The sequence below is a fragment of the Falco peregrinus genome, chromosome 1 (genome assembly GCF_023634155.1).
Source record: "Falco peregrinus isolate bFalPer1 chromosome 1, bFalPer1.pri, whole genome shotgun sequence".
NCBI classification, from domain to species: domain Eukaryota; kingdom Metazoa; phylum Chordata; class Aves; order Falconiformes; family Falconidae; genus Falco; species Falco peregrinus.
Window position 1 is genome coordinate 40145354 of NC_073721.1, and position 13388 is coordinate 40158741.

General features: G+C 48.5%; 1 protein-coding gene across 1 annotated transcript in view; it reads left to right on the forward strand.

Moving 5' to 3' along the window:
• LOC129783857 (golgin subfamily A member 2-like) overlaps positions 1-8236 on the forward strand; it is a 142938-nt gene extending 134702 nt beyond the window's left edge. Inside the window, exons 14-15 of the mRNA XM_055796543.1 lie at positions 6952-7045; positions 7705-8236. Coding sequence (XP_055652518.1) covers positions 6952-7045; positions 7705-7880 — 270 coding nt within the window. The 3' untranslated portion in view covers positions 7881-8236. The remainder of the gene's footprint in view (positions 1-6951; positions 7046-7704) is intronic.
• The last annotated feature ends 5152 nt before the right edge of the window (positions 8237-13388 follow it).

The following is a 13388-nucleotide window of genomic DNA, read 5'->3' on the forward strand; positions in this document are numbered from 1 at the left end:
CAGGTGACAATAAGACCGTAACCCCCACAATTTCGGTGTTCAGAGGCGCTGCCAGGACGAGGCAGCGCCGGGGGGCGAGGCCGGCAGCTCCCCCCCAAGAAAACACACCCCCGGCCGGGCCGTGCCGTGCCGAGCCGTGCCGTGCCGGGCCGTGCCGGGCCGTGCCGGGCCGTGCCGTGCCACAGACGGCGGCCGGGGCAGCCCTGGAGCAGGGCCCGCTCCCCCCAGCCCGCGCAGGGCCTCACCGCGGACCTGCAGCCGGCCGCGCCGCTCCGCCGGCCGCCACCGGAGGCCCTGGCAGAGCAGAGCGGCGCCGCGTCAGGGGCCGGGCCGCGCCGCCTCAGCGCAGGCACGGCCCGCGGCGGGGGCGGGGAGCGGCTGGTACCGAAATCTCGGAATGAAAAACTTGCCGACCCCGATGTGAGGGAGATAAGCAGACACTTCTTTATGGACGGCCGGGTGCGTGAGTGAGTCCTCTCCCGACCAACGCACACCGAGCTTCGACATCATACAGCTCATCTAGGACTGAGTCATGCATATGCAGTAAGTATTCATGCATGAACATACTGTTTCCCCAAACTCATTAACAGACTCTCGCTTCGTATGTTAATCAGCTTCTCAGTCCTTGGCCGTGGTACAGGGCTGTACAGAGGATTCCACAGCAGCTTGTGTTGTGCAGCTGCTGGGTCCACTAAAATATATTTCTTATTCCTCTACAGTTCTATGAAAATGATTTTATAAAATCAAATAAGGTTAGTTAATTGTAACCGTTAGCAAATCTGTAACACGGGGACCCGGCTCCTACCGCCCGGGCCCGGGCCGCGGCGGGGCGGGCGCGCTGCGACCCGCGCTCGGCGGGACCCGCTCGGCCAGGGCTGCCGCCTCCCGCCGGGCCGGCCGGGTGCGCGCGGGGGCCGGCCGGGAGCGGCAGGCGCGGGCGCGCCGCGGGGCACGCTGGGAAGTGGAGTCTCCCAGCGACAGGGCCCACTGTGCCGTCAGCGCCGGGGAACAAACGTCTCCGGGAAGCTGCAGGTGAGCTCTGGGTGGGGCACGCCGGGCAGCCAGGTGTCACCCGAGCAGCGGGCGGCGCGGGCTCTCAACACGGGCAGCAGGCACTGCAAGGTGGCACCTGCTCCTCCAGTCCCTGCAGTAAAAGCAGAGCCACCGGGCCCGGCAACCTCGAGGCGATGGAGCCCGGCCGCGAGCCCCGGCCGGTGGAGCCCGGCCACGAGCCACAGCCCGGCGCCGTGCCGGAGCCGGTGGAGCCCGGCCATGAGGCGGGGCCCGGCGATGGGCCGGGCACGTCGCGGCACGGCGATGGGCCGGGCCTCCAGGGCGGCAGCGCAGGCTGGGCGGGCCCTGGCTGCTGCCGCCGGCGGTGGGCGAAGCCAAGGCGGCCCAGGGGCGGGGCGGCCGTGGCGGCCGGCAGCGGGCAGAGCTGGCTGGCGGCGGGCAAGGAGAAGGTGAGGGGCGGCGGGGGCCGGGGCGGGCCGGGCCGGCGGTGCCGTGGGTCCGCCGGGTTCGGTTTGGCGGTTTTCCCTCCCCCTGGCCTCCCCCACACCCTTTTTTGGGGTTTTTTGGTCTCATTTTACTTATTTCCCCGCCCTTGGTTTTCTCCCCGGCCGCGGCGTGGGCGGCGTATGTGAAAGTCCTGGGGAGGGGAAAGTGTCCTGGAGCGGTTCGGGCTTCCATTTTGGAGTTCTGCCAATAACGGGTCCTTCTTTCCCCACCTGGAGGCCGAGGCGCGGCCCGGCCCGGCCCGGCGGGGCGGCGGAGGGCGGGCTGCGGGCTGGGGAAAGGGGCAGTTGACCGAACTGCCTGGGGCTCGCTTGCCTGGGGGCTTCACCCTGCTGGAGCACAAACGATTCGGCTCGGAAGACCCAGCCGAATTCAAGCGAACGGCTTATCCGACTAGCTTCTCCGGGGTGAAGCGGGTGCGATTGAAAAATCCGTTGTAGGTTGCTTCTGCCCTTAGTTCACAGTGACTACGCTGCTTGTATTAACATGGCATTTGTCTGTAAGGACTGTAATTTTCCTCCTCAAAATCTTTCACAGAGTGGGAGACCTTACTGTCAGGTGTTGATGTTTCACTTGACATTCAGATTTCATTGCCCTTTATTCATTTTTCCTTAATGCTCTTAGTTATAACCCTAAAAAAACCCCACCCCAAGATACTTCTTTTCATCTCCTTGTAGTTGCAGGATGGAGTATCAAGTCGTTTCCCAGCAACTCTTAGCTGTATACAAAAGTTGAACACTCATCACATTAGATCTTAGGTTAGCCTTTTCTGGACGTGTTTTGATTTTTATTTTTCTTCCGCCGGAGCGACAAACTCATTGAAGAGCATTTCTCTTGGTCTTTTTAGCCAGTGGAGTTGGGGCTGGGGAGTTGACATCATTCTCACGGAAGGCATATTCTGTTTGGATTTCAGATCATTATTATTATTATTTTTCACAGCTGAAGGAGTATCAGCAGAAGAAGAGCCCTGGAGCAGCTGCAGGAGCTAAGAAAAAACACAAAACTAAAGACGACGGTCGGCCCGAGACTCCCACGGGCGATGACCGGCAGCCTCCAGAGAATGTGAGTGCCTCGGTCTTTGTCCCAGCTCATTTGCTACCTCCTTGCTCTTTGGTTTTTCTGAACAGCTGCCCTGAGGAAGCTGTCTAGTTACTCCTGCCAACCCGTTTTACAACAGGCGATGAAACTTGCGCAGGGGATGCACAGTCTGGCAAGTTCCAGTGCTGGGTTTAAATAGGTTTAGGCAGGAAGTCGGATCCTTTGAGTCAAGCGTTTACAGGCTTTAGCGTCTTCGTGTTGCCAGGCTTCTGAAGAGGAAAGGGCAGGAACTATGCCGATAAGCAATAGAAACGCGTTCAGGCACAAACATAAAACCCCAGCCTTTTTAAACGAATTCTTTTCAGGCAGTTTATTTAAATGGAAGGCTTGATCAAATTGTGATAGAAGCTCAGGGAAGTCAAATTTGGTAGCCCAGAATTGTCTTCCGCTGTTGCTGTGGCAAAGCTCTGATTTTCGTTCCACTTGCATCATTTTGGTAGCTTATTTTCCTACCATTGCTTCAGTTCAGTTGTCATAAAGTAACTCCTGTTTACTACATATCCGTGCGTCTCTTATCAATAAACGTAACTATAGTAATCACCAGGGGTACCAGTTAGATGCAGTGAAACCTGTAAGATGGAATGGAGTTCACTCTGGTTTGCCTTTGTATTCCTTTTGTCCTGTTAATTCTCTTGATATTTGATGTGGAGCTTTAAGCAGTCAGCTCAAGAAAACACTCCTGGATCTCAGCGGTGTCTGCAGTCATCCTACTGAACAATATGATATTTAAGCATTGAGAAGCAAAAAATCCTGGTTTAGAACGTCAACTTTCAGCAGTGGGAAGAAAAGCTGAGTGGGATGAACGGACAGCATGTATTCATGGAAAGATGTATTCTTGATTTAGTGGAAAAGAATGGGAAATCAACCTGCATCATTGACATTAGCTTGTCGCAGAGGGAGTCTGCATCTCTCCTTACCCAGAAAAGGATGTTTTCTCTGTGTGGTGCTTTGGAGTGAAAGGTGCTATAAGGAGTATTATTGTGATAGTCAGTTCTTTCTTAGTAGCGACTTGTTTCCGTGGGGAATAAAACTGGCTGACTTGACTGCTTTGCTTGTAGTCTACATCAGATGTGAATGGAGAAAGTGCTGTTTCTTCCACAAATATTAAGGAAACGGAAGGAGGTTGTTCTCAGTGTCCCCGTCCCCCCCCCGCCCCCTTTCTTATTTGCTACTGTTGATAACTTACTGGGACTCTGCTTTCGGCAGTGTTAGCGAGACCTCATTGAATGCACAGTTCTCGTTCACTGCTGTCTAGTGTTGTCTTGTGCTATCATCGGGTAGTTGTGATCAACACTGGGAGGCAGGTATCGGAGGTGTTTCCAGTTTGGGGACTGGGGATAATCTGGCTTCCGTGCAACTGCCGTTCTTATTTCTGAGTCGCTGTTGGGTCAAAATGAAGCCTTGGCAGAATGGATAAAATGTGTTGATGTCTCAGCTGCTTTTGTTGAAGCGGTAGATTTTTGTTTTGTTTGGAGAATCTGATTATCACAGTTCGATAGGATTTATTTTTCTGTCCTCTTTAATTCCTGCTTTTTTCCTCCCCTCCTCCTCTTCTGCTCCTTCCTTTTTCTCCTGTCTGCATGTGCCCATCAGACACGTTACCGGGAGCTGGCAGTAGCCCTGGATTCCAGCAATCTTAACGAACAAGCAGTTCGTTACACAGATAGAGGAACTGGTAAGAAACAACCCAACCAACCAGTCTGATGTGGTCCTCGCTGCTCCTCCAAGCTCTTTGGGTGTCTGCAAAGTTATGGGTTCTCTCCTAGTGCCACAAGGAAGGCTGCTTACACGGCACTCTGTAGGGAACAAAATGAGCTGCACGGAAAACCTGTTAAGGGGCTCAAAGTCTAAGGCCGCTGGTGAATGTATTGGCTCAGCTGAGGAACAAGAAACGGAGTTTTGTTGTTTCCATTTAAGTGTGCTCTGCTGATCTCATCAGGCTTTCCCTGGATGGTAAGCATCCTGATAAAACAGCTATTTCTGCGCCTGGTCCGAATCCTTGAAACACAGAATTCTGGTGCTGGCAGCAGTGTGAAAACCTGTTTCTGCAGGTGGTGCTGCTGGTCTAACGATATCGGCAGAGTGGGAGCAGTAGGTCTCTGAGAGGGTCTGGGGCTGGTTTCTGATCATATCCTCAGCTTCTCTTGGCGCGATGAGTGAACTGCTTTGTCCTGTGGCCTGCATGGATTCCCGCTGCAGCTTTTCAGCCTTCAGCTTTAACACTGCAAGAAATGCAGCCAAGTGGACTTGCTTCAGTCTGAAAAGAGCCTTTCTTGTGTGAAATGCTTTCCCCCATTTTGTTCCTCTGTAGAAGTACACTTTTTGCAAAGTTCAGCATTTCCCGGTGTACCCCGTGACCCCCCCTTGTTGTTTTCCTTTGGGGTTTGGGTTATTTTTGTTCCGTTCTGGTTCTTTTTGTGTTTTAGCTGGGCTGCAGAGGAACTTGGCATAGTGCATTGCCCACCCAAGATTCTCCTTGTTTGCCTGCTTTTACGCTGGCCTGCAACTGTGTAGGGCCTTTGCTGCATTTGTGGTCTTGCCTTTGCTTTTGCTGGTTATGTTGTGCATGGGCATTGCTAGAATCAAAACCTCTCGCTCATCGCTCTTCCATCTGTAGTCACCTTTCAAAATGCATTGAAGTAGTAGCAGTAGTAGTAAAGAAAGAGCTTGGACAATGCTCATTCTTTGGGAAGGCAAAAAAGCCCTGCTTCTGTAGTTAGTTACGAGGCATCTGTGAAGAAGCTGTCAGGGAGACAACAAGCAAATAGCAAACGCAGCAGCACGGTTGTGTGGCGGCCTGGGTAGGCAGCTGCCACCTTTGTCTCCTTCACCTCATCTAAAGGTGCATTACCTACGGACAACAAATCTCCAAATACTTCACGGGTAAGATGGAAATGGGCTAGGACAGAATTACCCCTTCTCTTTGTATCTGGCTTCAGCCCTCCCATACCACCTCCTGCAGAAGTCTGCCAACACAAGTGCGGCTCTGCGTGACTTAAGGCCAGCTCTTCAGTGGAAGAAAGGTCTGAGGTCTCAGTTCAAGGAAAAGACTACGTTTTTGTTTGGGGGTTTGGGTTGTGTTTTTTTTTTTTTTATTGGTGGTGCTTTTTAAAAAAACCCAGCATTTCTGGCGATCACCCCAATACACCAGGATTACTGCCATCAGTTGCACAGATGTGGGGGTGCGAGTTTAACTGAAGGTGGTAGATGCTCAGATGTAGACATGGAGGGGTTTCAGCAGCGGTGTTGGAGAACAACTGTGGCAATCTACTGAGCGATGAAAAAGATGCCTGGCAAATAAAGTACATTAGTGAAGGCAGCTCCAGATCTCGTATTTTTAATAGCTAAGATGAACTTCCTAGTCCTCTACAGAAAGGACGGTGGAAATTCTGTTTGCGTGAATTGGGCATGTATCCTACTTCGTTGAAGTGAAAATGTGTTTCAGATGTGTGAGAGTATTTTCTCTTGATACTGGTGCATCACTTTTCTTCCACGGAAGGAGCAGAGCCAGGAGGCAGTGGATCAGCTGGAGAAGGTAAAGTGTGTCCCGTTTTTGGATAGGCAGAAAAATAGTATCTCTTTCTTGGCGGCGTGGAGAGTATAGTGGGCTGTGGCACAGGCACGTGTGGTCTTGTCTTGTGTTAGATTCAGTTTCATTGTAGCGTAGGGTTGAATAATTTGACTTCATGAGTTAGGCCTGCCTGGCAGGTAGCGTTCTTATTTTGACACAAGCGAACGTTTAAATACTCAAGTATTAGAGGAGTGTGGTGGAGGCAGGAGAATACGAGTCCTTGCCAGTAGCTTGCTTCCAAGCACTACCGTATTTATGCTAGCAGCGATTGTGCTATGCTGTTACTGCCAATCTAGGATGGATAAATAGTGAAGGCGTTCAAATAACGCAGGGCTGAAGTATGTCTTTAAAAGGACTGCTGCAAGTACTACCAATGTATCACTGCTTTTTTAGTTTGACACAAAACAAGGGTTACCCATCTACATTTTTGTGCTAAATAGGCATCATTTGTTTATACAGGAAAAGGAGGAGTTGGAAAATACATTTTCTGAAGAGCAAGCCGCGCTGAGGGAACAGCTACGGGTAAGGCAGAGCCTCCATTACAGTAACACCACCTGCCTTCTGCTGTTCTCTGGATTACTGACCATTCACAGTCTTTACTCAGGAAGCCACGAGCGCGTTCCTTCAGGAAAACTGGGAGCCAGCCAGACTGTACTTAACTGCACGAGCTCTTTCCCTTTACTGAGTTAGCCTTTTGTGGCAACAGTGATGTTGCAGTTACAAGCAAAGAAGTTTTGTGCTGAGCCGATTTTCCTTTCCCGAAGGTTCGTAACAAGACTATTGGAATTCTATCTTCTGAGGAGTCTGAGTTGCAGGCGGCCCTTGCACATACTCAGGAGGCTGCACGGAAGAAATCAGGTAACTGACTGTGAGCGCTCCAGCTCAAGCTGTTGGTCAAAGTGTGAATTTCAAGCCAGAGGCATGACAGTTGCTGGCAGCCAGCTCACAGCAGTGGCCGACTCCTGGGTGGGCAATACTTGGCACCATCGCTGCCTCTGTCGCCAGAGCTGCCCCCAAGTGGGAGCATGTTGATCCCATGGCAGTTGAGGTTCTTTTGTGCATCGCTAAAGCCTTGTCAGCCCTGTTCAGCCCCGGCGAGTACCCCAGGCTGTTCCTTTCTGACTTTCTTCTGATCCTTTTAAAACTTAGTTCCCTTTTCGCCACCCTCCCTCCCACACAGCTATCGCGTAAAGGTAGGTTTTACCCGAGCCCTTCATTCTGAACCAAGTTTGAGCGACTTCTCCTATTAGAAAGAAAGATCCCAACCAACATATTGCCTACTCTGCAGAGGAAGTTTCGTCGTCTCCCTCAAAGTGAGGATGGTAGTTACAGAGAGCTTTACTGCCCAGAGCTGCTAGTGAGCCACCTGTAGAGCCAGGGGCGGAACCAGGTCTACTGACTTGCAAAGCTCTGTGCTGCCTTAAGAGCTTGTAGACAAAGTAGAAAGTGCTGTTTAGCCAGTTCCAAAAAGCTCTTTGTGGTCCAGCCTCAACTCTACTCTGTCCTGACTTTTTCAGGAGAAGCCAAGAGCTTTGCTGCTCATTTACATTCATCTCGCCAGAGGGTAGTGGAGCTGGAACGTACTTTGGCCTCCATCTCTCTGCAGCAGAAACAGGCAGAGAAGGTAAGAGTCACCTCTGCTTACGCTTCACCAGCAGCTCTGCCTTTGGCTATTTGCTTGTCAGTACACTAATGCAAAGTCTGTAGTCCCTGCTCGGAGAAGGGGCAGAAATTAACATTCTGAATTGTTAATTAACCTTGTAAAGCCCTGTGTTCTCCACGGTCAAGGCAAAGTTCATTCAGGTTTCTGTGACCACTAATCATATGGTCCAGTTGCTGTCTTCAGATCCGGCACCTTACTTCATTAGTCTTGCCAGCTCCACGCAACAGGAGCGCCACCGAGACCTTGTCTCAGGAGGGTCTCCATCAGGCAGACACTTCAGTATCGATATTCATCCAGAAGTCTGCAGAAAGGACCTCACGTTCAGTTAGTAGCATCGCGTTTGAAAAGGCTGAGCAGATTTATTCCTGGCAAATTCAGGAGGTTGTAAGCAAACCTGTCCTGAAGGATTTTGCCAAAGTTCTGATGTTTCCACTTCAGCTGATCGGCTAAAGGTGAAATATTTTGCTGAAGTCTGCAGCTGAATCAGTCATTTCTTTTTTCTCCAGCATAACGAAGAGTTAATGAAGGAGCTAGAAGACCTGAAACAGGAGCTGTGCAAACAAAGGTAAGTCCATTTGCTGCTTGTTACTGCAGAGTAACACTGCTCTTCCCGGGAGAGCCACAAAACATCACAAGGGGCATGCACCACAGGTGGTGACTTGGGAGGTTGGATATTCAACTTAAAAAAAGTGACTGGATGTGATGTTTCTGTGATTCTAACTGTTACGACTAGCTGGACTGCAAATTTATGACATGTACTTGCCCAGACCCATAGTACATACAGTGATGCTGCTTTAATCTTGGTTTGTTTCAGCAAAAGCAGTGAGGAAATGAAGCTGCAGAATTTAGAGCTGTCACAGAAGATTCGCTGCCTGGTTTCCGAGGACTCAGCCTTGCAGTTGTATATAAAGGATTTGCATGAGGAACTGGACATGGCTGAACGGAGGATCCAACAGGTGCCCATACTGCTTCCAGGCTGTGAGGGTAGATCACACTGACCGTTGTAAGACTTTGCTTCTGAGAGTGGGGGCAAGGCTTAACCCTTGTTCTGAAAGGAAGGCACAAAACCTCATCAAGGCATCCTCTTGGTCAAAGGCCTTCAGCGAGGCCTCTGAGGAACAGAAGGTCTGTTTGAAGGAGCTGGAGCAGTAGACTGAAAGCTGTTGTGACGCTGGTCTGCAAAAAGAATGTTCTACAATATGAGAGGGTGACTGAACATACAGCGCGTGACAATACGAAGACTTTTCCTGCTTTGTATCTGTTTGGCATTTTGGTTACGCAGCTGTCTCGTGGTCTCACTGAGAAGCCAGTTGAATAGGGCTGGTGTTTGTACCCACCCTTGCAGAAGGTGAATTGGACAATGGTAACTCGAAGGTCAGCTGGGGAAAGTTAAGAGAAGCAGCCAGTTAGGAAGGGAATTCAGGAAGCCAGCTGTTAGCAGTTCAGAGAGCAAGCCGGTGTGAACCTGAGCCTGTGAGGGAAGAAACTGCTCTTTTGTTTATTTTGGGGTTTGGTTTTTTTTTCCTCCCCAGTCAGTGGCTTAAGTTACCCTTGAAATAAAGGCAGCTGCTCCTCTTCTGGGAAAAGTACTGTGTGCCAACTGACATGCTCCAGACATTGGCTTTAAATTCCTGACGTGTTTGACAACTTTTAAAATCACAAGCTTTTATACCATCTGGTCTGGCTGTGTAATACAGACTCTGGAAATGCACAAAGTTTCTGAGCCAGATTTTTAGATTAAGAAAATAGGTTTTAATCAAACAAGTCGTAAATACAAAATTGGTAGGGAGGAGCTGTCTAGCTCAGCCTGTTTTACAGGGCTAAAATCTAAGCTTTTTGATTTTAATCTCCTTCCCCCCTCCTCTTTTTTTTTTTCTTTTTTTTTTTTCCCCATTGAACATCACCGTGAGTTGGAGCACTTTAAGGTTGCAACATGGATCATGTGGCAGGTTGCTATCAGGGGAAAGGCTATGCAGAAGTGGCGTGTTAACATTTTGCCATGACTTTTTGATTTTTCTTGGCAGTTGTCAAATCAGGCAGGGAGTCTGGATGCAAAGCAGCAGTTGCAGGTGGCACTGGAGGAGAAGGCAGGCCTGGGAACCCGGGTTGCTCAGGGCTTGTACGGAATGACATCGATCTTCATGTCTGTAAAGAAACTTGTGTGGCAGAAGAATGCAGCCTGAGCTTTGCGTTAACACTGGTTTCTTCAGGCTTTATCCCTGAAGCGGTCACTGCCAAATTTCTTTAGCCAATGTGATTTTCTTTGTGTTTTATTTTGTTTTGAACAGCTCTCAGGGTCAGTTCACCAGCTCCAGGCAGAAAGAGATCACTATGTAAAGAAACTGAAGGAGGTGCAGAGAATGTGGCAGCAGTAGGTGCAGCAGTTCTCTGAGCAGGTAACACCAGGGGCAGCGTCACAGCTGCTCTAGACAAACACAGGCAGGAGTGAATGCACCATGAACGTTGTTTTAACTTTTATGGTGTGGCCTTGCAGGTCCATGCAATGGCAGACGAGGAGGAGGAGCACACGGCCTGAGGAGACTCCCGAGTTCAACCAGAAGACCTTTTATTAGTCCAGAACCCACGCTTATAATATCCTCGTTTGCTGTTCACGCGACCCATACTAAAATATCTTTGGTTAATCAATACTGTTCACGCACTTCTTGGCCACGTATAATTGGTTAATTACTAAGCTGCAAATGCACTGAACTTCTTGCGTTTTTTTTTCTCTCTTCTTTCTTATCTCTGTGGGTTTCATGTTCTCAGCCAGCCGCCGAGATGTGGCATCGCGCATCCGCTCTGGCCTTGCTTCATACCCCGCCTTCCTTCCAGGCGTTCAGCCAACCTTATCGTACTTTCTCTCTTCTTTAGCCTTCAAGGCCCTTCACAGGCATCGTGGCCTCCAGCACTGGCCATAAAGCTCTCTGCAATTCCCCCGTCTTTATTTTGAACAGAAACAACATTAGAGGTTAAACTACTTTTGAATCATTATACAGTTCAGCATACAGGGAATAATGGTCAACATGACTACAATTACCAATAACAATATTCCTCCGCGTGTTGTAAACTCCTGCAACCATCTGGTGGTTCCCCGAGACTTGAAAAGATTCCGCAACCGATCTCCCAAAAGTTCCTGCCGTAAGCCCTGTGACGTGTCCTTCAATTTTTGCAACTGACTGTGAATCGACGCGGAACAGCCCGGAAGGTTCGTACAACACATTCCTTAGCGCTGTGCACTGTAGGCTACTGCAGAGGAACGAAGCTGGGTTAATCAGCACTGACAATGTACAGCTGTGGGCTGGCTTCAGGGGCGGTGGGTTGGCTGGTGTAGACAAGGTGCAGCTGTGGCTGGTTCTGTGAAGCGGTTGGGCAGCCGAGGAAGAAGCAGAGAGGGTGAGCGTGCCCTGGATGAGGCGAGACTAGAAGGCAGCAGAGGGACTGCCATGGAGAGTGTGATGGTAAAAGACCTGGCTGCAGCTGGCTCCTTTGGAGAGTGCTGCGACAGGCCACTCTCTGCTGTTCACTTGCCTTCTACAGGTGAGATCACATCCCTCCTTTCTTTCTGTCTCATGCTGGTGTCTTCTCGTGCTCCCTCAAAGTTATGTGACTCTTTGCTGCAGGTTCTCAGCTGCACATTATCAATGTCAAAACAACCCACTGTCTCTGTTCTCTACAATTCACCCCTGTTTGTGGTTTTTGGTTTTGTTTCTTTGTTGGTTTTTATTTTGTAAAAGGTTGCTTTACCATGTTATGGAGTTGTCTGCGGCGAATGAAGAGACGGGACGCAGCTTGATGCAAGCAAGTTGTCCCTTTATTAGTGGTTTTCTTACAATTATATACGTTTCTACCTTCTACATATTACACACTGATTGGTTAAATCTTAAGCGTAAAAAACACTGATTGGGTGATACTTAAGGCACACCGTTAGAACAATAGGAACTTATTAGTTTACCTTGACATAGCAACAGTTTCTATTCCAAAGTTAAGGAGTTTCTTTCTACGCGGCTTTCTTGATTAACAAAGTTACATATCGGCGCCATCCGTTCCCTTATCTGGCTACTTGTTTCTCTGTCCGTCTGGTTGCCTCCTCAACTGTAAGGGCTCAGGGGTCTGCAGTTAGCTTGTTCCTTTGTTCCCAGGGCTTGTGCCCTGCAAGTTCTAACAAGTCTCTATTCATCAGGCTATCAGTACTTGGACTCTTGTCATTGAGGCCTTGTCCTACAGTTGTCATCCCTTTTTCTTTTGTTTTCTTTCTCACTGCTTAATTACCAATTTTGGCCTTATTTTATGTGTACGTTTGTACATTTCAGTCGGGTTCACAAAATGTTAAACTTGTTATCGGTGCATTTCATCCAGAGGTCAACATACAGGTTTATGATTATTTATAAGAACGTGCAATAAGCTATGGGAGTTTTATGAAAATATTTTTCAGGAACTTCTAATCAAATAAATGAGCATGAGAAATTGTGTTTAACTTGTAAATTCTATATATAAGCCTTTAAGGAACATTTTCTATCCTAACGTGAAAAGATAAAACCTACTTAAAAGCTCTTGAAATCTTGCCCTTGGGCGAGTGTTCCGCTGTGCCTCCATTCTAAAGCATGGAAGTGGAAATTGTGTAGGGCAAAGTTTCACTTTAAATAACTGCTCAACTGTTATTGCTGCTTTTCAAAGAACCTGAAAGCATACAGTGAAGACTTGGAACTAAACAAACAGCTGAATGGACACCTCTAGATTGTTACTGGAATTAAATGCAGAAGTTAACTATAAAAGTTTCTCAAAATGTTCTGCTTGCTTTGTGTTGGTTGTCTATATAGAGATAGATAGATAAAACTATACACAAACAGGGAAATAAAAAAATGCTTAAAAAAATAGGGAAAGAGAATAGTGTACGGTATTTATAGCTTAGGCACCTTTTTTTTAAAAAAAAAATATTGTAGATAAACTATTACTTGAACATGCAGTACATCCACAGCTCTGAATTCATACCGGTTTCGTAGTGTGATATAGTCCTGTATGAACCATAGATCAACTACATGTTAAATGACTCTTCTCCATCGCCGTTGTCGCGATCTTTGAGCTTCGTAGCAATGCCTAGGTCACAATCCTTTAGCTTAGGGAACTTCACCAGGTGAAAATGCAAGCATCTATTTCTAATACAAATTTGCAGAATGCAGTTTAGTCACAAGACACTTTATGGAGAGATATTACGTTGTATGGTGTATAACCTATGAGAAGTGAGAAAATGGTGTTCCTGAAAGAAAACGCTTCACTAGATCGTTACTTTGGAACGGGTTTTGCACCTGCTATACTGCAAGAATCCCCTAAGCAGTGATGTGTCTTTGTGGACTTTGAGATATCTGTGTGATGAGGTTTAAACTTAACACGCAACCTGATTTCAAGTACAACTCTAGGCACAAGTGTGGGAAAGAGCATGCTGTCAGGACACAATCTTTCTCGCTTACAAGGTATCAAAGGGTATGTTACTCAAGTTAAAGTCTAACTTCTACGACAACTTCATTTTCACCAAAGGAGCTG